The following is a 27,912-nucleotide window of genomic DNA, read 5'->3' as shown; positions in this document are numbered from 1 at the left end:
GATTCCAGCTCTAATCAAAGACACAGGAACTGTTGTGTACACAATGGACTGTAGAAGATGTGCACAGGAACGCCCCTTCTCTTGGAACGCCTTTTCACTTGTCACATTGCTGGCTACAGTGGCTATTTGAGAAGTAAGGGGGAGACAGCAGACCTGATAATACGACATAACAAAATAAAAAGGAAAAGAAAAAAGTAGAACAGTATGCAGCATTCATCTGTAAATAACAGTGCTTGTTTTACCTCATACGATTACTTTGCACACATGTACATAGATGAGTGTGCTGATGTTTAACAGGTTTGCCTTACTGCACAGATATACCTGCAAAGTCAACTTGATGTTCATCTGCCTATAATTACTTTGTCTTGCATTCTATTATACCCCCCCCCACCTAATTCTGTACATTCTCTATTGCACATTCTCTGTTGCTATATCTTGTTCTCTTATTTTATTCCATACAGTACAGTACTATACATTTTTTCTGATCATCATCAGGTGTGTATGATGTTGCATAGTCTTGCATTTGACATCCTGACCAAATCGTTATACAGTTAGGTGTGGAGTCACTTTCTCTCTATTTGCTGCTATCATACACTTTGCAAAATAACATGCAAAATGGCAACCAAACTCAATAAAACAGCTAATCAACAAAACCACTGAACATTACACTTTAAATCAATCTTTTGTATTTCAACCAAAATAAATAAATATTTCAATATTTAAAAACTTCAAGCTAAACAAACATTTCAAACTTCATGTTCACTCACCAATTCAGCAATCATTCTGATCTCAGTCAGTTAAGTTTCAACCAGCAATCAGTGTAGGTGGTGGAAATCTAAAAAGCCAGCATTACAACTAGTTATAGTTGAGCATACAATAATGCATCAAAGTTGGTAAGTTCAGAATTTAAGCAATTGTTTGTCTATACATCTACATGAGGTAAAACGTTCCGTTCATTGCTTAATTTATTCTCTTGTAGGGTCTGTTGTGAATTTAGGAGACCCTCTGTGTGGTCATAACAGTACTGTGACAATTCAGTTGAAGTAATCCTCTGTGTAAAGCAGTAGGCCCGGGAAAACAAGATGATACATAGGTAGTATCACCCGACAGGTTCACAAAGTTTATTACACACAAGGAATACATATAGGGCTGGACACATGACGTGACCAGAACATATGAGACATAAGGAAGAACAGAACGTAATAGGATAAGAATAAGAATGACCTTACTGTAGACATCTAACAGATGCATCTCGTATCAATAATGGACATGATATATTAGGACAACAAGATGTATCTCGCATCAAGTACATAGGCGTCATCAGCCAGATGGGGGCAAGTCCTGTAAAAGAACTGTGCTTTTCTCTCGGGGGCCGCAAGTGGGAAGTGGTTTGATGAGAATTGTCGTGAGGAGCAGGCTTCAGTCTGCAAGTTCAACATCGTCTGAACAGACACACACACACACACACACACATCTTACCATAGAATGCTTGTTGCTGTGTAATCATTGTTCATTGCCACTTTCACTTCTAATCTGAAATAAGGGGGTTTAAATCAGTGCTTCTAGGTGGATTTGCATTGGGACCTAATACAAATCCATTGCACATGATCAGTTGCATTAAAGTCATATAGAACAGCTTTTAAAACCAAAATCAACAACGAAAACAAGTGCAAGTCATCCCACATATAGTGATGCATCAAAATGAAAATTTATTTATAGAATGCAAGGCCACAAAACCCCTCCCTGTAAACATGACTACAGTATATGGCCTTACCCCTGATGTGAACATCAAGTATTCAGTAGTTGTAACGTGTCTGGTACATTCTTTGTGGTTACAGAAAATCCTAGTTAGAACATGGGTTTTGAAACAATTCAAACAAAACAGGCAGGGACAGAGGTCACTTGCAGTAGCATCACTGACCTCTGTGTATGTGTAGAAAGAGTGATATAAAATACAATGATATTGGTTCTTTCTTATTTCTGAAATCCCATTAAACTCAGTTTTGGTGCTGGCACCTTTCACTAATATTAAAGAGATGGGAGATTCTTTTTTTCCCCATGAGGAGGACCCTTCGTAAAATAGTCCCATGGCCCTTTTTTTTGTGTCATGAACCACATTTTAAGAAACACTGGTTTATTACAAACTTCTCTTCTGCTATGCCTTGCCAAATTGGTGCAAGGTTTAATAAATCATTAGATTGATAAAGATCTCAACTTGCTGCATTCCTTACACCAAAGATTATTTCAGACTGCGAGCCTTGTCAGCTTTTATTTTGTTGTCTAGCCTGAAAAATAGTCAATAAACGATGGAAACAGTGTTTTTACGTTTGTCGTTTTGTAAACCACTATTCTGCAGAAACGTTCTGTGTATTCTGAGACACTTTATATTGAAAGGAGAATAGTTTACACTTGAAAAACACATCCAAAATAATTATGAAGTATCTTACTGAAGTACGGTGTTATTCTGTCATCTTGGCTTCTGCCTTGGCTGTTACCAATAAAACCGCTCCACGGTAAACAATGGAGGCCTGTCCACATCCTCACTGTTTTCAGTGGCTTAACTTCCTGTAGTTGATGTCAAGCGCACCGTCCATAATTCATAAAAGGTCACTATGGTTTAGAGTAAACTAAGGGATAACACAACAGGTCATAGGCCAGTGTGAGATGACAGTTTTGTAAAACACTAAACTTTTAGTGATTTTTTTGTCAACCAGAATTTATTATAAAAAAGAAAAAAGAAGAAAGAAATGAAGTTATGTACACAAACACAAAACTATTTAAAAACACTAAAAAGTTAAAACATATACATTGAGCAAAGGTCCTAAAATGCATTTTCTTTAAATGCCCCAGCAGCTTGCTCTTACTTACAAACGAGATTCAAATAAAACAATTGAATTCTCTATGGCAATGTTGAGAGAATGATAAAAGTTGCGTTCAAGTAACAATTACAATAACATAATAACATGTGTGCCCCTTATTTGGAAACCATAGAAGTACATCAAATAAATTCAAAAGAATGAGAATGAAAATGTCTTGGGGGGAAATGTGCTCTTTTTTCAGTTTCATTGGAAGCATGAATTTTGGTAGGAAATGCACTTCTGTTGAGCCATAATAAAACATTAGATGAAGAAACACAATAAAATGATCTAATCTGATGCTATTTTTAAAAGTGACTGAGTCACTCCAAGTTCAGTTAGTGACCACGTCCCAGATTCCCTGAGTGTAATAAACCACTTAAACCCTATTATACTTAGGACCCCAGGGTCCCCCAGGGGTCTGTTCTTGGTCCCCTCCTTTTTACCCTATCTACACCAAAGCTCAAAATGCTTTGTATCATGTATTGAGCTTGTAGATCGGCTATTTTCTGCGAATGTTCACCCCAGAATAGAGACGCTAGGGTTCATGTGGTTAATGCAATGTTCTGTCACATTCCTCCATCACAGTGAGCCCTTGGAAAGCCCAGAGTTGTCACAAGTAGTCTGTAACAGCAGTCTGTTGATCACACGGTCACAGCATCACCGTGCTATACGGAATCCTCTATTATCATGTCAGCCATTGGTTCTAGCTCAGGTTCTAGGTCTGCTGCGGAGAGGCGGATGGTGTTAATGTCCCCTATGTTCTTGAATGTGTACAGCTCATTGTCCACCATCCTGCGGTCATGGAAGCCCAGGCTGTCCTGCCGGTCGATGGGGATGGGGGTGCGGGGTCGGGACGGGATGAAAGAGTCTGCAGGATCCAGGAAATAGTCAGTCTCAAGTTTTTCCCTCGGTTCTGGTTCTCTTATGGTGGGGAGTTCTCCATCGATAGGTCCAGTGAAGGTCTGGTACGAATCAGTCTGAATCCCTTTGAAGTGATCCGACATGCTGTCAACATAACTGGAGTCCCGCAGTAGATGTCCATACACCATGGTCTCGTCAATGGAGGTATAGATGTGGGACTCGTTGTCTGAACGAGTCTTGGAGAAGTGCCTGTCGCCTGGGCGGAAAATGTTGCCCTTGCCGATGTAGATAGAATTCTCTGTGCTCATTTTCCCTTTCTTTTTCCTGTTCAGAAGATTAAATAAAAGAGCCGTTATTTGAGAGAGCAGACATTACACAACACCAGAGGCTCTTTGGCTATGTTCAGACTGGCAGCCCAAATCATATTTTTGTCCTATCCAGATTGGAATCAAAATGTTTTTAATTGGATGGATAAAAAAAGATTTGGTAGTAGGATTTGCTTGGTTTTGGTGGTGCAAAGACCGCAGATACAGTCTTTGCACCACAACAAACAGCTGCCAACATAGCTTACTTTATCTTCTTCATTAATTTATTAACACATACATGGAATTCATCCTAACTATCAGGAGCAGTGTTCAGCCACCAAACAGCACCTGGGGACCAGCTCCAGCTCTAGACCGGTGCCTTGCTCAAGAGCACTGGCAGGTGCCCCATGTGAACAGGGAGAACATTCTAACTCCACGTCATTCAAAGCCAGGACCTTCTTGATGTGAGACAACATTTTTACCTACTGAGCCAGCATGCCACTCACAACAATGATAATGTTGCCTCAATGCTTGTGATAGATTTACAATGAAAGAAGTCTGTTAAAAGAGAGTCGTACTCACTTTGTCACAATGCACACAGCAGCCAATATGATGACCAGAAGGAGAAGAAGCGCTCCTACAATGCCCAGAATGGTGGCTAGGATGTCTGCAGAATAAATAAATAAGAAAAACACAAACATTAGCAGTCTTGTGATCTGTACAGGAAATAGTTCAAGACATCCAATGGTAGTATTCTGGTTAAAATGTTATTTTTTTGTTGTCTTCCATTCTCCTCTGGTATCCCCTTCCTCACATTTCAATTAGAAAAACAAATGATATTATATTGAACAGAGGTAAGAGTGCATTTCACTGCAAGGAAAAGGTCAAATACACAGAAATGCAGATATCCAGGGTTTGAGTTGCTGGGCGGAATTGGGGGGATCCTCTGCTTTTGATATCCCCCCTTTGGTCATTCATTTTTATCACCGGTGGGGATATGTTTCGTCCATGCTACTGGTCAGACTGAAATAAATGCATTTCCGTTCGGGAAATGTAGACTGTCTGATATCACAATTTAACATAACTTTAAAAATGTATGTTAACCTCATTACCCCCGGCATCCATATTTTGGGCAAATTATTATTATTTTGTAAAATTCTAACAAAAATAGAACATCTACAAGTTCACATGTGACCTGTTGTGAGCTTGTAGATCTGCCATCTTCACTGTTTGTCATACGAAGAAGTATATAGGGCTTGAAGTGGTTAAGAAAATGTCCACCCCTCGAACCCTGCATATATCTGATGTATACATCTTACAACAACGCGTGGTAAAAATACAACATGTCCTTACTGTTCTTCTTCTGCAAGGTGACTTTGGTGACAGCTCCAAAGTAGCCCTCATCTGGCAAACAGTTGGACATGTTGAGATAGAAGCTTTCTGGAACCGGCAGCTTGTCATGTGTCAGCTTCTCATCTTCCCTGCGGCTGAACATCTCCTCCTTGGAGCCCAGGGTTTGGACCTTGATGCCTGTGTGCCTCTGACCACACTTTGGCTGGCTGACGTTGACAAACTGCAGCTCTGCAGCGTACTGGCTCTGCAGATTGACGATCCAGGACACTGTAGAGAACGGCTTCATGCCATTGGGCCAGTTAGGGGTGGCCAACAGGCCTGGAGAAGACATCTTGGGGTTCACAGTGTAAATGATGCTCTCTGAAAAAGCAGAGAAATTAGGTTATAATGTAGCAAATTTGTCGCCACCAGAAGCCTCCACCTTCTGTCCTTCAGCGCCCCCATGTGAAAATGTATAAGGCATACAGTACAGATATTACAACATTTTACACAATGACAAATTCTAAAAACTATCAAAGAGGACTAAGATGATTATGTTTATTAATATTCCACTTTTCTAGTGCTGCTCTATCAATATTTAGTTATTGAAATGCCCACATTTCCCTTTGGGGATTAATAAATGTCTCATCGTCTCTAAGATAAAACAATGTATTAACTGTAACTGTTCACACCTCTGATTTCCTTGCTGAAGGAGACGTTAAGAAAAGGCATTCTGGTCTCACTGAAGTCCTGGGCTGTGGCAGTGACAGAGATGTTGGCATGGACCTGGATTTTCCTGATGATTCCCTTGGGGCAGAAATCCCCGATGGCCGATCCGTCTGCCTCAGCAACATGCAGGGAAAAGCTGCCGTTACACTCCTGTCCGGGTAGGGACTGTCTGAGAGAGCCTGTGGGGGGGAGCAGGTCCACCGTGCTGTCCTCCGGGATGTTCAGGTGCCAGGTGAAGCTGTGGAGGGGCATGGGCAGACAGGAGTCCAGGGTGGGGACGGTGAGGGGCGTGCCACTCACTGAGCAAGACTCCAGACTCTGACAGCCTGTTGATCAGAGGTACAATGACATGGAAGGCTTCATCATCATCATTTCTTTACGCAACACTAGTGAGCATAATTTCAACTGTACTATATATCGAGAGTAAATAAGACCACAATGAGGGATATCAAGGGCCAATAAGGTTAATGATGGTTATTTGGGACTTCTATTGTCGCTCTCGATAAGAAGATAGAATTAGATATATTACAACAGATGCAATTCCATGGGGACATTGGGAAAGTAATGTTAATGAGACTCCAAGATATACATCAGTTTACACAACAATTGTGGGAGAAAGGGGCAATTGATGTGTTCAACACAGATCTCAAAGCTCTAAACACTGATAAAGCACTTCTGTTCTAGCCGTTCATTTTTAATTGTCTTGATTTTGTAGAATAGATAAATCAATCTTACCGATAGTTTTACTGGCAGTGAGACGTAGATCTTCATTTGGACAGTCGAGGAAGGAGAGTTTGGCTTTAGTGCCCGGGGCCACAACGATGTTCTTTTTAACAACAGAATCAATGCTCATCTCACAGTAGGGATCTGAACCCACCTTCTCCAGCTGGAGGGACAGGCCGTCCCTTTTGGTAAGATCTACTGTACATAGAACTGGACAGAAAACACCAACAAAACGTTAAATATCAGAATATCAGAAATACATGCAGATTGACTGATGTGTAACGCGTCTTCTGTTATACAACCAGAAAAAGAAAAAAAAACATCCAGCATCTGGCTATAAGTATTACTGCTTATGATGTAATGCACTTTATACCAACTATATCTTGAGTACAGGCACATGCAGGTCATACTAAAATAAAATAACTAACCTGGCATTGTAGAACTCTTAATGTTTTACAAATCTGGTTATTTTATGAAGGGAATCAGTTCATCTGATTCGCTTTATAAAAGCAAATGGAATGTTAAAATGATTTTTATTTACTCAGCATGGTAAACTATGGGAAAAGCTTAGTTTTAGAAGCAGTATCAGAATGTCACAACCAAACCCTACATGGAAAAAGCAAGTCTCCATCAACAAGTGCGAACACTGAAACATCAAAGAATATCAAATCACCTGGATGTCCACTCCTCATGCCAGACACTCTGAACTTCAGGGTAAGACCTTGCAGTGTGAGGTTGGTCTCACAGTTCCACAGAGACATGTCAAAGTTGCCCTGCTTGTGCGCCGGCTGAGGGCTCGTTAGGGTCAGTTCAGTCACCTTCTTGTCCTCTTTCTCGTATTCCACCTTCACTTCCTTACTGAGGCATTCTGGGTCGGTGTGCTCCAGGAAGCGCACAGTGTAGTTGTGCATGCCAGGCACTACAAAGTCCCACCTCATCTGTTGATTGTCAGGGAAATCTCCGGGGTAGTTGGTAGAGATGAAGTCAGTATCTGATGCGCCCCGTGGGAGATCCACTTTAACTATGGCCAACACTGGTAAGAGAGAGAGAGAGAGAGAGAGAGAAAGAGACAGACGTCTGAATAATTCGATAGTTCACAGAAAGGCTGCATACCAACAACGTGAGTCATACCAGCAACACATCTTTTGCGTTCTGAACCAACTCTCTCCCCACACTGTTGGGGAATCCCAGTGGGACTACACTATTTCATTCGCCGGGGGAGATCTTCATGAACAGTAACGTTAATCTATTAACAGGTCAATCAGATGCCATATACTCTATGGCATAGAGGACCAGAGCTAGTGATACCTGGTATACAACAGCACTTACTGTTGGTCTCAGGCCCAACTGTCAGCTTGAAGTCCAGGGGGTCTAGTTTCTTGTCCCATGGCACCTGTAGAGACATACGACCCTTGTAGCGAACCTGGATGGTACTGATGGTGCCACTTCGACAAAAGGTTCCAATGGTGGCTGGTCCACTGCGTAAGTAGGTGACAATGGTGTACGTGTGCTCATCTGTGCACGTCTCCCCATTGGGAATCTGTTTCATTCCTGGTTCTGGGAACTCCATTTGGAAGGCCCGATTAGATACTACTTTCAGATCCCAGATGAAGGTTCTGTTGAAGTCGGGGAACAGGGAGGACTCAGCCTGAACAATGTTACCACTGCAGGCGATTTCTGTGCAGTCTAGATGTGCGGGAGGCAAAGCAACAGAAGAGTAATTTAACTGTTTGAAATAACACCATTCACCAACCAAAACAATACAGCACAAAAATGTACTATGATTTTTTCTAGTACGGAATATATCGCAATATGTACTGTAAGATCCCAACTTTTGTGTCAAGAACATTGATAGAAGAGTAAGAATACAACTAGCTACGGGAAACTGAAGACAAATAAATGTTCCAGTTGTTTTTAAAAGCCTCTTACCGATGTCTCGGATGATCGATACACTGAAGAAGTCCTGTGGTCGAGGACAGTCAAACTCTACTGAGGTGTTTCGAGCGTCATTCAGGATCAGATACGTCGGGTGGCACTTCTGCTGGGGTTCTTCACCAACACAAACTTCACAAGGTGGCTCCTTGCCCTGCCTACTGATGGTGACTCTGGTGTCAGGGTCAGGCATCACAGACATCCTTCTGCCCTCTGAAGGGAGACAGAGGGATGAGATTAGATTAGCTACGAAATATTACATAACAGTATTAATCGTCCACAATGGGCCCCAGATTAATTCATATTTATTGTCATAGATGGCATAGCCTACATAAGAAACCATATCCACAATTAATTCAATTTAAGTATATACAGTATAAGACTAATATAAGAAGAATCATTATTTTTCAAGAATTATTTTGCAGTTGGCTACCATAGTAAAGAGTGCCTATTGAAATCATACAATGAAGGTCATATACCAGAATAACAGAATACACATGTATCAACTGCTTGTTATTATGCCATGGCTCTGTAGGAGGCAAGCAGTCTATCAAATCAAACTTTATTCATAAATCACCTTTAAAACAACCAAAGCTGGCCCAAGTGCTGTACACGGTTAAAACAAAACAGAGCATCAACAAATAATGTACACATGTGCCCATCTACGCACAAAGAAAATGTATGCAAAGTTAAAACAAATTTGATAGGCTCTAGAGCAATTAAAAGCCATGGAGAACAAGTGGGTTTTTAGTGGAATTTAAAAACCCAGATGGACTGGGCAGATCTGATGGGGATGGGCAGGCTATTCCAGAGTCTAGAAATGGGTCTGAGAGTCTGTCTGTCCAGGGCTTTGTCTAATACTTTGTCTAAAAGGTCCGTTCATAAAAGTCCTTGCGGTCTTGTTTCCAATGAGGTCCTTGATATTCAATTCATAGACAATCTAATCACGCAAACCACTGGGCTGACCTATAGCATCAGCGCCAAATTTCCTGGCAGCATGCCTTTTGAAATATTTAACTTGAATTGTATAAAGGAAGTTGATGGGGGGTGGATAGGGCTCAAACCTTGCCCAAAATGTGTCATACATCATAGATATGTCATAAATGTAGATGATGACGTCTTTGACAGGCCACATAGAGAGCCATGCCTTTTAGACCCCATCTTTGTTTTTATTAACAACAACCTTCTACCTGTGTGACTGAGTGATGTCTCGTTTTCATGTTTAGTTTAAAAAAGCTACAACATTCATATAGTTATTAGTCATATAAGCATTGTATCTGGCCTCAGGAATACACTTCAGGTCAGCAGGTATTTAATCTCCTTTAGTGACTAGTGAGGTTTACACATCTATGACATACAAGACTCAAATCATTACCAATCATTGGATCATCGGTCTGTTTATGCAGAGCTAATCTCGCAAACCACTGGACTGATCACCGCCAAATGTCTTGTGCACACTGCAAGTAGGTCAAGGAAGTACATGCACTTTCTTTATCCACATATGTTTTATATTGTTTGAAATGTGTAGCTTTAATTTCATAATTGAAGTCAATTGGGCTCAGATCGGGCTGAAACCGTTCCCAAATATGGAGCCATACAATATAGATGAGTCATCGATGACCGAAATCACACCGTTATAGACCCTACTCTTGTTATTATATAAGAAATATAATTGATAATATATAACTATTGTTAATAATTAATAAAATATGTATGGTTATTTTCTAAATGAAATTTTCAGTTATGTTAATGAAGTCATTTTGGTCACTTGTGTATAAATGAAGCTTTGTAGGACTTACGTTTGGGCACTGCTTTTACAGTGAATGCAGTCGAGCCTGGTTCTTCACCCTGGGGGACTTGTATTGTCACCGTTGTCTTGCCAAGCAGATCCAGATGAGAAATAGTTCCCTTCCTGCAATAGTAATTAGTTTGGACCTCTCCTTCACTATTAGTGGTTCTCACAGTGTACTTGTAACCATCTTCACATTTCTCTGGTTCAGTATTTTCCTTTAATCCATCACCAGGGAAGTCCAAAGACAGTACTGTCTTCTCTGGTAAACTGACTTCCCATGTGAGGCTTCTGGGGAATTCTACGAAGAGACCTGGCTGAACGTCTCCTGAAGCTGGACTGCAGGAGGTCTTGGTGCATTCTGGGTGTTTAAAATTAGAAATTATCATTAATGCACTTGACATTTCAGGGCATTTAGCAGCTGATCAAACAACAATTGCAAGTGTACAAAAAGGTAATTCCGTATTCTTTTAGAAAAAAAATATATATATAGTCAATACATGAATGTTGTCTATTCAGCCTCTTTGCTCTTTATTTTAATACATATTAAAACACAATCATTTTGCTTTCATCATTTCTGAATCAACCCTCACCTATTTTCTTCTGGATTTGAACACTAAATGAATCTTGAGGCTGAGGGCAGCTAAACTCCAGTGAGGACTGGGCATTTGGGGGATTTGATATTTTCAGTTCCGTAGAGCTGCAGGTGGGGTTGGAATCCTCATTTAAGCACACGTTACAGTTTGGTCCATCAGCCTCACCAGTGATTATCACAGTGGTCCCCATGTCAGTGGTTATAACCACTGGTTGACCTTTTGAAAGACAGAGAGGGAGAGAGAGAGGGTGAGTTAGTATATGCACTCTTTCTTCCTTTAAGAATAAAAACCTCACCGAGCTAGAAAGAAACAATCTGGTTTGACTATGTCCTTACTCAAAGGCTTGGCAGACACGGTGAATACAGTAGGAGGTGGTTCTATCTTCGGTTTAACTTGTAGAGACACAGCAACTTCACTGGGCAGGTCTAAATGGGTCACAGAACCGTCTATACAGTAGGCTTGAGTCCAGACATCTCCGTTCCGTTTGTCTTGGGCTACAGAGTACTGAAAACCATCGGGACATGAATTTGGGTCCTTGGTTTCTTCGATTCCTTTCCCAAGGATGTCCACACCCAAGACAGTTTTTTCAGGTGCTTTTAGGTTCCAGGTGAAGGTTCGCGAGAATTCTGTGAGGATGGAAGGTTCAGCTTCTCCAGAAGTAGGGCTGCAGGAGTCTTTAGTGCATTCTGAATATGTAAACAAAACGAGAGGTTAAGAAAAGAAAATGTCCAAACTGGTTTTACAGTTTGAGTGCTGAGAGGGTAGATTTAATCAATAGAACAACCTGGATGTTCTCATTTACTACCTTCAGAATTCAGAATACCTATTCTGGGAAACTTTAGCCTTTGATTACATGCATGTTGCAATACATTGACTGCATTCATATTAATGCAGTCAATGGGATGTTACAGTGTAGTGTGTGAAGCTGACTGAAATAATTGAAGATTTCAAACAATGGAGCAATGTATTCCAACATTATTATAGGCAGTGGTGTAAAGTAACTAAGTACATTTACTCAAGTACTGTACTTCACAATTTTGAGGTATTTTTACTTTACTGGAGTATTTCCAATTTTCTGTACTTTTACTTCTACTCCACTACATCTTGAGGCAAATATTGTACTTACTCCACTACAATTATTTTGCACTTTAGTTAACTAGTTACTTTGTAGATTTTGATTTTTATTACAAAAACATACATTAACCACTTCAGCCCTATACATTTCGGCCATTTGAAAATAGCCGATCTATAAGCTCACAATGCGTTGCATCGCGATGCATTGTGATCTAGTAGCTTGTACAGTAGCCTGTGAGCTTGTAGAAGGGCTATTTTCAAAAGATTTGTTTACATTTGAAAATTTGAAATGGGACATTTTGCATAATGAGTACTTTTACTTGCAACAGAGTATTTCTACATTCAATGCACATGCAGTATTGATACTTTTACTTAAGTAAAAAATGTGAGTACTTTTTCCACCACTGGTCAATGGGATGTTACTGTGTAGTGTGTGAAGCTGACTGAAATAATTTAAGATTTCAAACAATGGAGCAATGTATTCCAACATCATTATAGGATGGAGAAACTCACCTATACTGCCAACAACCTTGACAGCGTATGCCTTCTCAAGCGGCTGGGAGCAGTTGAAGAGCAAGGTGACCTCTTCTTCAGCTGCCACGGTCAGAGTGGAATGACAAGACGACTGGGTGTTATTGACCCCGCTGAGTGTGCACACAGTGCATGGGTCATCAGGCAGGGTAGTGGATACAGTCATCACAAAGCCTTTCTTAAGTTTCACCGTCTCCTGTAGACATTCTGAAGAAACAGCAAAAAGGGTGAAGGTTAAAGCGACAATCCAGGACTTCATTCTTATGAATAAAATATCATTTCAACCAATCTGTAGTATGATTATCTTTAGGACACCTACTGGTTGACAATAAACTTATATGAAGCACACCGAATTGGCTATTATAGTTAGAACATTGTTACAATTACCTCTTTCTCTGTCAGGAGACATAAAACGTACGGATTGTAGCTTTAAAATCTTTTATTCTTGTGAATCGGTAATTCAACAATTCTCCCAACCGGATTGGACAATGAAGTAGTATTCTATTCCATTATGTTTGTTACCAAACTCGAGACAAAGAGAGCTATACTCTACACATAGCACTACAATGTGGATCTCAGACTGCATGTGATGTCAGTCATCCATGATGCAAGCTATCTATGACATATGTTTCTATGACTTATTAAAGTGAAATGTTTCATAAAAGTCTAGCGGTCCAGCGGTTTGTGAGATTATTAGCACCAGACACACAGACACACAGACCCTCTTTACAGTCAAGACAGCTAAGACGCTGTATAAATCACATTGTGTGGATCCACATGAGAATGGTGTGGCTAGATAGATAGTTCAGGTTAGCTTGACATTCAAATCAACAGAGAGGAAAACGGTGTCAGGTGGCTGGACACATCAGTACACACACAAAGCAGAGCAGTGTCCAAGTGTCACTTACAGTGTTACGCTATCAACCGAGCACCATGGATACACACCTAATAACAAAAGGTATAAGCCTATGAACCTGGTCGATGTCAACGCTTAAGCAAACAGAATGGTTCCCGGCACACCTGTCTCTGTGACCACTTATAGCACTGTACCAGTGCCAGTGGACCAGAGACCACAGAAGACTCATTGAATTAGTCCTGAGTCATCCGCTGGGGGGGGGGGGGGGGTGTTGAGGTGAACAAGCCCTCTGTCCTGTTTTTCAAACATGTATATCTGACTGCCCTTCTCTGTGATATTTGACTCTCCTCAGTGACTCTTGATACATGTTCCCTGTACTTCCACATTAGGTACATATGTAGCCTAATCCTTTTACAACCTTAGTTGAAACAGTTACCAGTCATTTCCTGTAATTGTATGCAGTAATAGTGCTGGGGGCAAATTTTACTTTTGGTTCCAACCCTGTTTAGGTCCTCACAGAGGTTCATTTGATGCACACACACACTCAGACAGAAACTTAAGTGTATCAGCAAGTATTTCTATTTCATCATGAGGACTACACTGCAGTCTTCACAGTTAATATTATTCATTTGGTGTGTTCAACCAAACACATTTTTCAAAAGAATTTGAAGAACAGATCTGTTTGCCCTCACACAACTAGAACAGGGTCTCCAAATCATTTATTTATTCAGCACAAGGGGAAATTAATGGCACAGGTGAAGCCATCTTCAGTGGACTCTTTATGCTGTGATGATAAAGCAGTGGGCTATTTGCAAACATTACAACTACTTACTGCATGTTTTACATAAGAGGTTCCTTCAAATCCTGATTGTCATGGACCCCTGGTTTTCTATCCTGACAGCAAGTTGATTACATTTTCCTGGTGTGTACTTTATTAAGACTAATTAGACATAGGACACCTGGTGATGAACATAATGAATTAATTATATTAAAAACCAGCAGACACTACAAGGGTCCCTAAGGACCAGTTTTTTTTTAGGCTACATTGATTTACATATTTTTGGGCTGTTTTTTTGTTTATAGCAGTGCTTCTCAAAATGGGGTCCAGGGGGTCCCCAGCTAAATTATTTAATAGGCCTATAGCATCAAAATCTGTTTCACCACTTTAACCCTATTTTATACTTTGGCTATTCAAGAATAGACGATCTAAAAGCTCACAACGCAATGTGATGTATTGTGAGCTTGTAGATCGCCATTTTTTTATTTGTTTGGGATTTTTTATTTGTTTGGGATTTTTTAAATAATTTAAAGACAAATCTTTTATCTGGGGGTCCCTAGCACAAAATATTTTCAGAAGGGGGTCCGCGACCAAATGCTTATTAATTTGAGGGTTCGTAACATGAAAACTTTGAGAACCACTGGTTTATACTTACAGGACATTGTGGACAGAGAGGGTAAGACTAAGTAAGTAGGGCTGCACAATATAAGCATATTGTTTCAGAATCGACATCAAAATGTAAATGTGTAATAGCAGTCAGTCGCATTGTACTAAAACACTTTTGCTTCTTGATGGAAAACAAAAACTGTTTTGCATTTTTTATTGTTACTGGAAGTTGTGCAACACAAGCCTCCAGACAGAATCAAACATCCCCTTTTATAGGACAAAATTATGACAGTTTAATTTACATTTAAATCAAAATGTCCCTTACCAGTCAAAGTACTATTATTTGTTTATTTTTTAACAGGAAGCACTGCAGTATTCAGCATTTGAACCCTTTCAGTTCACACACAAGATGCAGCAGTTGAAATCACCAGAAACTTGGTGACTTGAAAGTTGAAAATGTCCGTATCATAGCATTTGCTATGAAATGGAGAAAAGCCTCCCTGGCCTATACAATAAATGCAGTTCTAAAGGACAGTGACTGTAAACAATGGGTGTGTCACAGACAGTGCCAGACAGTGAAACGTTGCTGTGGTGAAGTAGTGTTGACAGTAAACTAATTAACGTTCAAGAAATACAGAAATAATAAGATAGTCCCTAATGTTTATGAGTTATCCAGAAAAACTATTAGAAAGTTATTAGGTTAATGTGTAGCCTATGGGGTCTATATGCACCAAATCTATCAGAAATCTTCTTTCAGTTTAGCTGGTAAAAAGTCATATCTCAGCAGATTGGTGGTCAATCATTGATGGGGTATTATAGGGGGGGTGACAAACTGACAATAATGCCTCCAAAAGCGCCATGAAATTATCCTGGAGTAAAAAGAGTTCAAAAGTCATGGCAGCTATATTCATTCAGGGCATTACAGTCTTTATTTTCATCACTGTCAACTCAAATTATTACATTGCCAAACAAGTCTTTTAGACTCTGGTGTTGGTTGAGATGATGTTTGTTAAAAAAAACTAAACTTTTGACAGCCATGCTGTTTTTACAAAGCCTAACCTGAATCCAAGCAAATTATGTTACTAATTGTGTCTAACAGTGCATTAACAGACTTGAATGTAATAAATAGACTAGCCATGTCAACCTATATAGATTTACTTAAATAATGTAGCAGAGGTCTAAAGCAAACAATGCTTTTACAAGGCCTATTAAACACAAACTTCTTCTATCCTATTTAGAGACTATTATGTTCTCACCTGCGAAGTTGAAGAGTAACATCATGGTTCCCAGGAGTATAGACATGCAAATCACAGAGAACCTCATTTTGCTAGATACAAAAATATATATAAAAGCCTACGAGACTTTTTTTAAAACTATATATGCCTGCTATCAAATACGAATTTTCATTACAACATAATATCCCCACGTTTGAACCATAGAGTTATAATATATCCGTTTGAATGCTCACGACGGCGTTGACAGCAGCAGTCCTCCTGCTGCAACTTCCTGATGTGAGCCGAGCTGCACGGCAGAGCGGAGGGCGTGGCTCTCAGGGGGCGTGACTCTGTCAGGTAAGTTACCTGTTGAAACCTGACAGTCAATGAATGGTTAGGCCCTGTTGTGCTGCTGGCCCGTGGTCGCTGCGATGTTGCCAGATTTTGCGAGACAAATAAGCAACCAGGTCTAGGAAAACAAGCCCAAAAGAAGCAACAATTAGGCCACATGAGCACTTTAAACTAACCATTTGAAAATAGCCGATCTACAAGCTCACAACGCGTTGAAACCCGCAACTACCAATATATTTACAAGCAACTTTACAGAAAAAGAAGCCCAAAGTCGCTTATAATAAGCCGACATGGCAAGACTGCCCCCGAGCCGATACCAAATAACTGGGGGGGTTTACACAGGAGTCATCCTTTGTTGGCACCCTTCTGGATGGCTGCCCTATTTATAAACACTGTCACATGCCAAGGATGGTTGGCACTGACTGCTGCATCATGCTGTGTCCGCAAAAAGAGAAAGGGAGTGGATGGAGCCTGCAGAACTAATATATAGGGCATCTGTTTATTAATGATGTTAAAGGAATGAGCTACACACATAATAACACATATAAGCCCGATAGGCATAACTTTGACTTAAAAGATGAGGGAAAACTTGACAATTGTTGATTTGGGGCTGGTGTGTTTTCAGTTCAATATCTATAAAAAACCTGTCCGTTCAGTGCCATTTTGTTTTACATGGAGTTTGTTGTCACTTCATGGAGTATTGGGGTTAATACTGTCAGTATTACAGAGGCATCCTCCTGCCTCCACACGCCTCATGACGCCAGCATTCCTGAGTGAAACAGCCGGAGGCCCGAATGTGCAGCACGAATGCACGGATGTGTCCTCACAGTCATACTTGTGTGGTCATGTATGTACGCATACACATGCTGCTCACGCACGCATTGCGCGCTCGCGCGCGCACATGCACTCATATACACACATTGACATTGAACTTTTTGGTGAAACCAGTTTAACAGAGGATATAGGAGAATGGTGTTTCACTGTTTCCCACACAGTTTCAAAACATAGCTGTAGAAATGTTTCAAAACTATAATAAAAGTATAGAAGGCCTATTTGAAAAGTATTTTCTGAGAGATACGTTTTTGAATATTTCAAAACTTTATATTCACAGTAGCCTAATCCAATGATTGTACCAGAGCAACTGTAGGATTGCCCATTACTGTAATAAATTCCCTACTGCTTTATTCATCTGGACATACTCAGTAGAACATGTAACTATCAGAGGGCTCAGACCACATGGGGGCAGCAACACACAATTTATGAGCATTAATAGTCAAATGGTATCCATTGACTCAGATCAGCATTCTTCATTTTGAATTGTTTTCTCAGAATACAGCTCTTGTTCCATCATATACTATATCTAGACTATTATATTTAGACCATAGAATAGATGGCCAAACTGTCTGTGTTGCATTTCAGTCTACAGAACCAACACTCTAATGGTTTGATTTCTATGCCTTTACAACACATGTACTAAGGTGGTTGTAATTTCTTTTTTTGGTAATTCACATTTTTATGTATTTCTGGTTTCAGCCATTTTCTTGTAATACTTTTCTTAATTGCCACCACTAGTATTTCAAATATATACCTATCTTTACTATTACTCAGATTTTGGTCCAGTGTTTCACGCAAGGGCCCATACTAAGTAAGAAAGTAAGTAGCCTTAGGAACCAATGGTTCCAGAGCCATTTGGCCCATAGGTCAGGATTCTATCTTTTGCTTCCGTAGCTTGAGGCTGCTTGATGTACAACAAGTACACCCCCTGGACATGACACTATGTCGCAGGGGTCCAACCCTTGATGCTGAGCCAAGCAGGGTACCATTTTCATCGTCTTTGGTATGACTATGCCGGAGATTGAACCCTCGAGCTCCCAATCTAAGAGCGAACGCTTTTACAACAAGGCCACTAAACTGGTTACACAAGGGTCCATACTGTGCACATTAAAGGCGGCTTTCCATATACATGGACTTACCTAGCCCCACCCCACACCGCCCACCACAGCAACGGTTTCCACTACAATGAAGTGGGTAGAGTGGTGTGTAAGTGGTACTAAACTGGTGCCTAAAAAGTACCCAGTCTTGGGTAGGTCTGAGCTGGGCTAAGCGGGGCTAAAGCTGTGACTGCTACTGATTGGTCGGCTCACAGCTGTGTCTGTCCACTCAGGTCTCTGTAAAATGTAAACACTACGGTAGCAGTGTTGCCATGTCCACTTATTATAAGCGACATTGGGCTTATGTTTCTGTAAAGTTGCTTGTAAATATTGGTAGTACTTTTACTCCACTATTATCTGAAAACGTAATAGTTACTAGTTACTAGTTACTTTTCAGATATAAATGATTACATTATAAAACATACATTAACCACTTAAGCCCTATTTTATACCTAGGCTATTTGAAAATAGCCGATCTACAAGCTCACAACGCATCGCATCATTGTAGATCTGCTATTTTCAAACATTTTAGTACTTACTTTTGGTACCTTAAGTACATTTTTTGATACCAATAGTTTTTGTACTTTTACTCAAGTAATTCCAGATTTTCACTTGTAGATGCTTCTACATTGCAGTATTGATACTTTTACTTAAGTAAAACATTTGAGTACTTTTTCCACCACTGCTTGTTTCTAAAATGTAGTTGATTATTTGGGGCTTGTTTCCATATGTTGTTGAAACCAGTGGTTCTTAAACATTTTCATGTCAAGGACCCCCAAATTAATATGTATTTGTCAACATTATATATGTATATATATTTTTTAAATAGCAGATGCACACACTCACAATGCGTCGCATCGCTACGCGTTGTGAGTTTGTAGATCTGCTATTTTCAAATAGCCGTAGATAGTCGCTTCTTTTGGGATTGTTTTCATAGACCTGATTGCTTATTTTTTTCTGCTAAACCTGGCAACAATGAATGTGCGACGATACACGCTAATAATGTTTGGCAACGTGTTTAGACACCACACAGGTCTTCCCAACAATAGCGAAGATTAAAGTCAGGGTGAACATGGCCAAATAATAACTTAAGAGCCAAACTAGCTCTGAGGAAGCACGCTAGCATTTAGGCTAACCCTGTAGCCTGAGGCTAAGTTGGTGTGTTAAAGAAAGGGGCGTTGATTTCCTTCGGGAGGGGAGGGGAGGGTGGGGATTTCCTTCGGGAGGGGAGGGGAGGGTGGGGATTTTGCGAGTGGGGACTTTTGTGCAATGGAAACGCAAGACATTTTGGTGCGGTGCAGTGCGGTTCTGGACTGTACTGGACAGTGTCGTGCTTAAGCTGTGATGGAAAAGCGGCTTAAGTGGCTCATCTTTATTGTGTTTAAGAGTGGACATAACACGAACTTCTTTTGACTCACAGCACACACAACAAAGTGTTAATTGCAAGTGTAAAATTGCAATTAACTGTTAATTGTTCATTCACACAAAAACTTTAGTTCAACAACAGCAACAGCAGAACACAGACAGAACTCGTCTAATTAATGCTCCAACTTGCGATTTGCAGATAACAGTTGTCCTCATCTGTCATCACTCACTCAGGCTGTCACCTTGAGTGAGCCAGGGGCTAAAGGCTGGCTGCCCTCTGCAGAGACCACAAGCACCGAATGCAACACCCATAAACCGAGATCCCAGCTCTTCTTACAGTTGTCTGCACCACACGTAAAATTAGACGCCCCCAGAAGTCATACTAGAGGCTTGAGCAGCCAGACACAGGCAACTGGTTGAAGCAGTGTTACGATATGGACACACATGCTAGCTCTGATCTCTTCTTTGGTAAGGGTGTACGTGTATATTCAAACTAACCTTCCCAGCTGAGTTTTGTGATTTTAAATGGAATGGCTTGCAAAGCAAGTGTGGATATTTCTTTAACGTATGTTCTGTCCTGTTGTGCTTTAAGGCCAATATATCTATTCCGTCCAACATGTGTGCCACACAGTTTATTGTCAGTGTGTACAGTGTGCAATTGTGAATGGATGGAGTGTTGGGTTTCACTCTCTGTACTACTTTTATGAATAACTATTTTTCTGTGGCACTGAAGACAAGAGACTCAGAAAGCATAATACAGTGTGTGTTCAGGTCAATAACTTTGTGTTCTGCAATGTTTTTATTGCTGTGGATTTTCAGGAAACTGTGTAAATTGCTGCAAAGCAGTGCACAGTGTTGGGAGAGCATGTCAAGCCATGGGGAAGCTTTTCCATGACACCTGTTTCACCTGCAGCATTTGCTGTGAGTATTTTTTATCTTATTTTTTAATTATTGTTACCATACTACTTCTTTTGGGTCGCCAGCTACCCATGACTTTACACACCAAGAACAATATCTGAACAGGAATACACTAATGCTCATAGCATACTGTAAGCACATTCTGACACTATGACTAGCCTACAGGATCTCATTCCTACGTATGGATAATAGTAATCATTCTGAATAAGAGCAGTAATGGTGATTTTATCAAATGACCAGTTTATTCATTTGTAGGTAAACAGCTGAGTGGAAAGAATTTTTACTTCATGTCAGGGAGGATCTTTTGCGAGGATGACTTTTTGGTAAGTATTGCTCTTATAGCCTATAAGCTGATGTGAAACTGTAGCATTGTTTCTTGTTCTGTTCAACAACAAATATGTCAATCAAGACTACTTCCTCAGTTATTATTTGGGGAATGTGTTCTTCTCCTGTCGTTTAGTACTCGGGTGTTCATCCACCAGAAATTTGCAACGCCTGTGGACATTTAGTTAATGACATGGTAAGTACAGTATTATTGTTGTTTATCACTGTATAGTATGCTGCTGCAATGTCCGAGGTCCTGAACAAAAGTAATTTTAACTCTTATGTAGGCCTACATGTACACAAGATGGATGTAACAATAAAGAACCCTAACATTTTGGCTCATAAGTTTTGGGGTTGGAAAAAAAAATGTCATTAACCCTTTCAACATAAAAACATGTTCTTTTATGTTCTAGCATGCATACCTCAAAATAGTAACAAACCAGCAACAGATTTGAACCAATTCAAATTCTTTATATGTGATTTCTCGCCCCTCGACAGGTCTTACAGGCTCGTGGTAAGTCTTACCACCCAGCCTGCTTCTGCTGTGCCATCTGTAGAGGAAACCTGGAGGGATTACCATTCACTGTAGGCAGCGATGACAAGATCTACTGTCTCAAGGACTACCACAGGTAGCCTCCGTTTACTACATTTATATGACACCACAACAAAGGGCAGTGCTGTCTCATCACACCCCTGAAACAGTCACACCCAGTATGAGCTCATTGTTACCACTTGACATCACTCTCCTTGTTGGTTTCAGGCTGCAGGCTCCCCGGTGTACAGCATGTGGCATGCCCATTGTGCCCTCTGAGGTGAGCTGAAAAGAAACCTGAAATAGAGTATTTATGATCATTGCACCATATTATTCATCTATATTATCATCATGCATCTATATTATTCATTATTGTACATTTTCTGACATTTTTGTCTATGGAAAGTGTAATTTCCATGAGTGCATCTATTAATAAGCTTACATTCTTCGTTTACCAACATTTCACACGACCAATATCCTACATATCAGTGGTTACTATGATAGTACTAATATAGACAAAGAAATTGACACACATTTTTATTTTAACTGGTAAACAATAATATAATTATAGAATATTTGTTGGTAGTGTTTGTCTTATACATTATAAAAGTTCAATTTGACAAAATGGCTTTCCATGGTATTATCAAACCACTATGCTTTTGTTTTTGTTTGTTTGTTTGTTTGCTTGCTTGTTTAGGGTTCAACAGAGTCCATTCGAGTGGTGTCCTTCAATAGAAGTTACCATGTGGAATGCTATGATACTATGATGAACCTCACTTAAGGACAAGAGGGGGTTCCCATTCTTATTTGCTTGTTTTGTTACTGAAATGTAAATGTTTAAGAGATTTTTATAACATTTTATGCAATTCCAATCTGCAATAAAATAAAAGTTCACTGCTAATACATTTGCATATTGCATGATACATGTGTAACCTAATTATAATCACAAGAAAAATGACAGTAATGTTTACCACCTTGTAATCCCGCTTTAAGATAAATTATTATTTATTTATTAACTTGTTAACTGTTTATTAACTGTTCTCAACAATACACAGCTTTTAATCCTACTTTTAATAACATTAAACTAACCTCTGTTCTCAACAATAAACAACTTGTGCTCTTCATTTTGACCAGCTTGTTCCAAACTTGTAATAAAGTGTATTTTTTACAGAACCATTTTATGTAGGCATAAGGCATATGAGCCTACATAAAAATATACAGAATAGGCACATAAATACATAAAAGTGTTACTGTTATATGAAAGGAAACAAGTTACAACAATCGAAAATGATGCGAAAAGTGCATTACAGTTAAAAGGAACACGGTTTTAAAAGGTGAATAGTAACGAAGAATACCCTCCGCATCGAAAACGTGTTTGTTGTGCGAGTGCGACTCGAACCCATGACCTATTATCATCTTCACACCAGTGCCACTCTCATAACACCCAGTATCGGCTAACAGCGCCATCGTGTGTTAATATTCTGTACCGTGAGTGCATTCCTGTCCCGGAAGAAACCTCTTGCAACTTCTGTCAAATGAAGATGAATTAGATGTGAAATGGCGTCAGTCACGGTACGTGGTTCGGTTCTCTGCATCTTGGCTTTGCTAAACTTCGCATTCGTGTTCATCACCGGGGCTGATTTTATACGTTTCGTTTCGTTTCGAGCCATTTACCATAACATCACAGGAGAGACTACACTCTGTCACGGTAAGCCTCCGTCATGTTATTTGCAGGCGACCATGTTAAAAGTATCAATGAAAAGATCACTAATAGGATTTAACAATCACAAGTAAATAATCATGTGAAGTGATGCCCTGAACATAACTGCGCGTTTACACCTTGACGCTGCTCTGCATGAAATGTGTTCCTGTACGAATAGTCCTTAATAAAACTTATTTGGCGGTCACAAAAAAAATAAGTTTAATATACCAGAAAAAGTCACTCTGGACAAAAATGGGAAAGTTTAACATCGTCTCGCGAGAATAACACACTCTTACGTGTTCGGAGAGTTCACCGCCCGGCTAGCTCAGTCGGTAGAGCATGAGACTCTTAATCTCAGGGTCGTGGGTTCGAGCCCCACGTTGGGCGCTACTTTTCTTTTCTTTTTTTGTCTGAACAATTTGATCCCTCATATCCCTCTTCTGGGCTAAAAGTTAAACATTTGGCAAAATGTGTGAACATTCTTCAAAAACAGCAAATCTACAAGCTCGCCACACAAGGGGTTGTGAGCTTGTAGATCAGCTATTTTCTGCTATTCAGCTATTATCTGATCCCAGTTTTCATGACAAACCATTGGAGTGACTTGAACAGAAAAGCATGCAGTTATCAGCAAGAAGCTGATCTAAATCACTGCACTGTATTAGTGTGTGATCACATTTATAACTTTAGGCCTTTGTGTGAGTGTGTCTTTATATTGTCATCATGTGATGTTAATTGGGGAATATGTTATTGCATGCCTGCAAGACAGATTCTCATGTGAGTAAAATAAAAGTTGCTAAACCAGATTTAATACAAAAAACAATAACTAAATATATAAAATCTAACTGATCCCAATTTATTTGATCTTTATTATGGTAAGACTCCATACCATGGTCTGTAGCCTTGCGGGACAGCTCTGTTCTCAGCTCTCTGTGTGTGGACCTGGGTCTACTGGTGGTCTTCACTGCACAGCACAGTGTGCTGGCCTGGCCTCCAGTCAAGCAGGCGTGTCAGTCTGTCCTGGGGGCTCTGAACAGGTCTGCATACTGCTGCACTACTGCACTGGCACTCCAGGTATAACACACACACACACACACACACACACACACACACACACACACACACGCGCGCGCGCGCGCGCGCGCGCGCGCGCGCACACACACACACACACACACACACACACACACACACACACACACACACACACACACACACACACACACACACACACACACACACAATGTTTAAGTTATGAAATAAGATCATGATTGTCTTATGAACTGAGTGCCATTTCTTTCTGTAAATCAAATGACAAGAATGCAGCGTTACACTGAATGCAGTTTGGCGGTTGATTTTGGAGTGTTATTTATTGTTGAAATATAAATGAAATACACAGACCGACGTAAGGTCAGTCCAGTCACACTGAATGAACTGACTAGGTCAGTATAGTATTGTATTTTCATTCATCCCTGTTTTTCATTGTTCCGTTGTTTATATTGTGCAAACTTTATATCTAGAATCTGATTGTCCTCTTTTCATAAGGTTCTAATGCGTTTCTGGCAGCCTGTGACTGGCGCCCCATGTCTGTGGTCGGTGCGCCATGCTCCTTGGAGCATCTGGTTTCCTCTGCTCTGCTTCACACTGCATTTCGTCTGCTGGGCCATCATCTGTAGCATCCTTATGATCTTTGACTACGCTGAACTACTGGGCATCAAACAGGTAAAAGCTGTCCTGACTCCTGAGTCCTGTCTGTAAACCTCTGCAATGTAGTAATGATTCATTAAAAGGACAAAGGGGCTTCTTCATTGTGTCCCCTAGAGGTCAGGTTTTCTCTTCAAGTGACAAATGCTGTCTATGCAGTTGAGGGGAAATATGGCATTTACGGTTATTACATGATTGCAAATAAAAATAAATTGAGTAGTAGTAGCAGCAGCAGCAGCACTAATAGGAATAATAGTAGTAGTAGTCATAGAAGAAATATTTATAACAATTGTAAGGCACTGAACAAACAGTATTTAAGTTCTCACATTGGCTGAAAGTGTTAAAGTGAATACTTGGGGAATTTAGCAGTGGGTAAATAGATGCTCACTACACTAGGATTATTATTGCTGTCAGTGTGATTACGTACAGGATTTTCCAAGCTCACACCGTTGTAAAAGGTTCTGTGCTCTCATGAGATTACCAAAAATCAACAACTCAATTAATGTTATTAAATATATAATATAAAAATTCTATTATTATGAGAGTCATTATACATAACTGTGTAAGGGATTACATGTGTCCTTTACATGTTACTGTATAAGTAAATGTATTTCAAGTGCACTGTTGAAGGAATACATTCCTTACTTAAGTAAGTAAACTTCATCCAGGACAAAATCTACTTCACTACATTTTCAGTGGCACATCAACATAAAATAGCACAACAGATGAGTCTTGAGTGCAGTTTGTCCATCACATACAAGAGAGAAATCTCCATCTCCATCCATTTGTAGCTTTTACACAGTCGTATGTTTTATTCAAACACTCAATGTTACAACATGTTTAACTTATTTAGAAAGATAACTTTTATATGTAAAGTATTTTATAAGTAAATTGCACAACACTGATTACGTCTTAAACTACTCTCTCTCTCTCTCTCTCCATTTTCTTCCCTCTCACACTCTTCTCTGGTCTATCTTCTCAACTAATGTGTCCCTCTCTACCTCCCTCTCTCAGGTTTATTATGACTGCCTGGGTCTAGGGGACCCCTTGTTGCTCAAATCAGCCCAGGTCCAGCGTCTCTTCTCTCACCTCCGTCACCCTGTCTGTCTGGAGCTGGGTGTGATCCTATGGCTGCTGCCTGCCCTGTCTTTGGACAGGCTTCTGCTGGCGGGGAGTCTGTCCACCTACCTGGCCTTGGCGCACTCTCTAGACAAGCAAGACCTGGCCTATATGAGCTCCAGGCTTATCAGGAAGCTGCAGCTCTGCACTCAGCCACATGGGGGCAGCGTTACTGCTGACCATGTTAATCACAATCACAAACACAAGTGAAAGGGATTTAATCTGCCTGTCCTGGAGTGGAGTTGGCTTCCTTTCACCTCAGCTCTTAAGGCTTAACTTATAGACAAATTGAGTTTAATATGTCAGTGGAGCTAAATCGCTGATTAGTGTCTGATTGAGAGTCTACTGTATGAACCAACCAGTCACACCCATTCTGCTGAGTTGAATTCTCACATTAAAGCTGAAATCCATAGGTTGTATTATTTACTGCTCTTCCACGACGGACTGACCAGGGGAGACTAAGGACTAATGACCTTCAAGCAGGGCAACCAGTAAGTGTCCTGACTCTTACACAGGACACCAGGGTCTAAATTTCTCAGTGGAAGAGTAGGGAGACCACCCCCAACCACTGCAGATGTAATACTAGTTACATTGTATTAATATACTCTACCATACAGATTGGTTAAAATAAATAATATAAATAAATAATACATTTTTATTCATTAAATCGTTTCAGATTGCAGCTTTAAACCAACTGAGCATGAGGCCCTGAATGTAAAATGACCACACTGGAACTGAAATATGTGCAACTTGATTTTGACATGACTTTTTCTTTTACTTTTAAGGATTTAGCTTTTTATTGTATTTGTGTCACTGTACCCTCACTGTACCTATAGACCATTTGAGGTATTATTTAATAAAGAATGTATGTTTTTTTCAAGCACAGAGTATATTTTTTATAGCCTATTGATTTATATTTAACATTCTTTGTGTCTACACATAATAATCTTGTCAGAAGAGTATAGTATTGATATTTGTGTTTTGCTTTCACACTGAAGACAAAATGTCTGATCTTTGTTGGATCATGGTTTTGTTTTACTTTTTAAAGTATGTTAGACATGGCTACAATATATAATCACAGATTGATTCTGAAGTGAGTGAATGTATAGGATTGATACAGTCAATCAGTCAACCAGTATTTGAATAACGCAAAATAGTTCAAGACAGAACTTCTGCTTATTTTAGTAAGCAGGATGTGTTTTTGTCCTCAGAAATGCTGACTTTGGATTTTTAGAGTAGCCTACTGATTTATTTTTATTTTGTATCATGTGTAGGCTAACATTTTACAACCATCTATGCAATCACTGTAATGACTAATCAATGGCTCTAATCAAGAGTATTTGCAACTTGTTGAATAAATGAAATGTGCCTTGTTATTTCTATATCAGACAATAGTTTTTTTTATACATAAACGTAATAGTTAATTAATTAGTTGCTGTTACATCTCCTGGTGATTTAGATGGATCAGTTGTAACTTGTAGCCCTGAAAAATTACTGTCATATCATGACAGTAATAGCACAACTTGTTCCTGTTTTTTAATTTAATTAACTCCATTTCAAATTTCAAATTTAAAGTGCTTACCCCACGGCCACGGATGTAACAAGTTAAAACGCCTGGGTCTAAGTACCCGTATCTTCCGTATTGTTCAATAAAAAGCATTTTAATCCGATCGGTGGCCATTTTCTCAGTTTTTTCACCATATGCTTTCAACTACGTGACCCTATCGGTTGGGTGGTGTACTGCACTCTGAGACATTATAAGTCTATAAAAACATGGCCAACAATCGG

The 27,912-nt window shown here is 39.9% G+C and overlaps 3 protein-coding genes across 3 annotated transcripts; 2 read left to right on the top strand and 1 right to left on the bottom strand.

Moving 5' to 3' along the window:
- Nucleotides 1-1,698: 1,698 nt before the first annotated feature.
- On the bottom strand, nt 1,699-16,465 carry cdcp1b (CUB domain containing protein 1b). Its single transcript, XM_080441302.1, has 13 exons — nt 16,227-16,465; nt 12,713-12,937; nt 11,461-11,811; nt 11,123-11,341; nt 10,540-10,890; nt 8,738-8,953; nt 8,138-8,494; nt 7,482-7,841; nt 6,821-7,018; nt 6,049-6,411; nt 5,378-5,737; nt 4,607-4,691; nt 1,699-4,043 (listed from the first exon to the last, which is right to left on the bottom strand). The coding sequence occupies exons 1-13, from the start codon at nt 16,291-16,293 to the stop codon at nt 3,524-3,526; spliced, it is 3,672 nt and encodes a 1,223-aa protein (XP_080297428.1). The 5' UTR covers nt 16,294-16,465; the 3' UTR covers nt 1,699-3,523.
- A 3,798-nt stretch (nt 16,466-20,263) lies between these two features.
- Nucleotides 20,264-22,616, top strand: limd1b (LIM domains containing 1b). The gene is made up of 7 exons (XM_080441593.1): nt 20,264-20,299; nt 20,651-20,752; nt 21,005-21,072; nt 21,210-21,269; nt 21,572-21,702; nt 21,834-21,885; nt 22,303-22,616. Exons 1-7 carry the CDS (start codon nt 20,266-20,268, stop codon nt 22,384-22,386), a joined length of 531 nt encoding a protein of 176 aa, XP_080297719.1. The 5' UTR covers nt 20,264-20,265; the 3' UTR covers nt 22,387-22,616.
- Nucleotides 22,617-23,055: 439 nt separating this feature from the next.
- nrm (nurim) lies at nt 23,056-27,506 on the top strand. Its single transcript, XM_080442111.1, has 4 exons — nt 23,056-23,313; nt 24,185-24,378; nt 24,847-25,023; nt 26,020-27,506. The coding sequence occupies exons 1-4, from the start codon at nt 23,163-23,165 to the stop codon at nt 26,332-26,334; spliced, it is 837 nt and encodes a 278-aa protein (XP_080298237.1). The 5' UTR covers nt 23,056-23,162; the 3' UTR covers nt 26,335-27,506.
- Nucleotides 27,507-27,912: the final 406 nt, after the last annotated feature.

This window comes from Gymnoscopelus braueri, assembly GCF_963280865.1.
Source record: "Gymnoscopelus braueri genome assembly, chromosome: 11".
Lineage (NCBI taxonomy): Eukaryota > Metazoa > Chordata > Actinopteri > Myctophiformes > Myctophidae > Gymnoscopelus > Gymnoscopelus braueri.
This window is presented reverse-complemented; position numbering and strand designations above follow the sequence as displayed.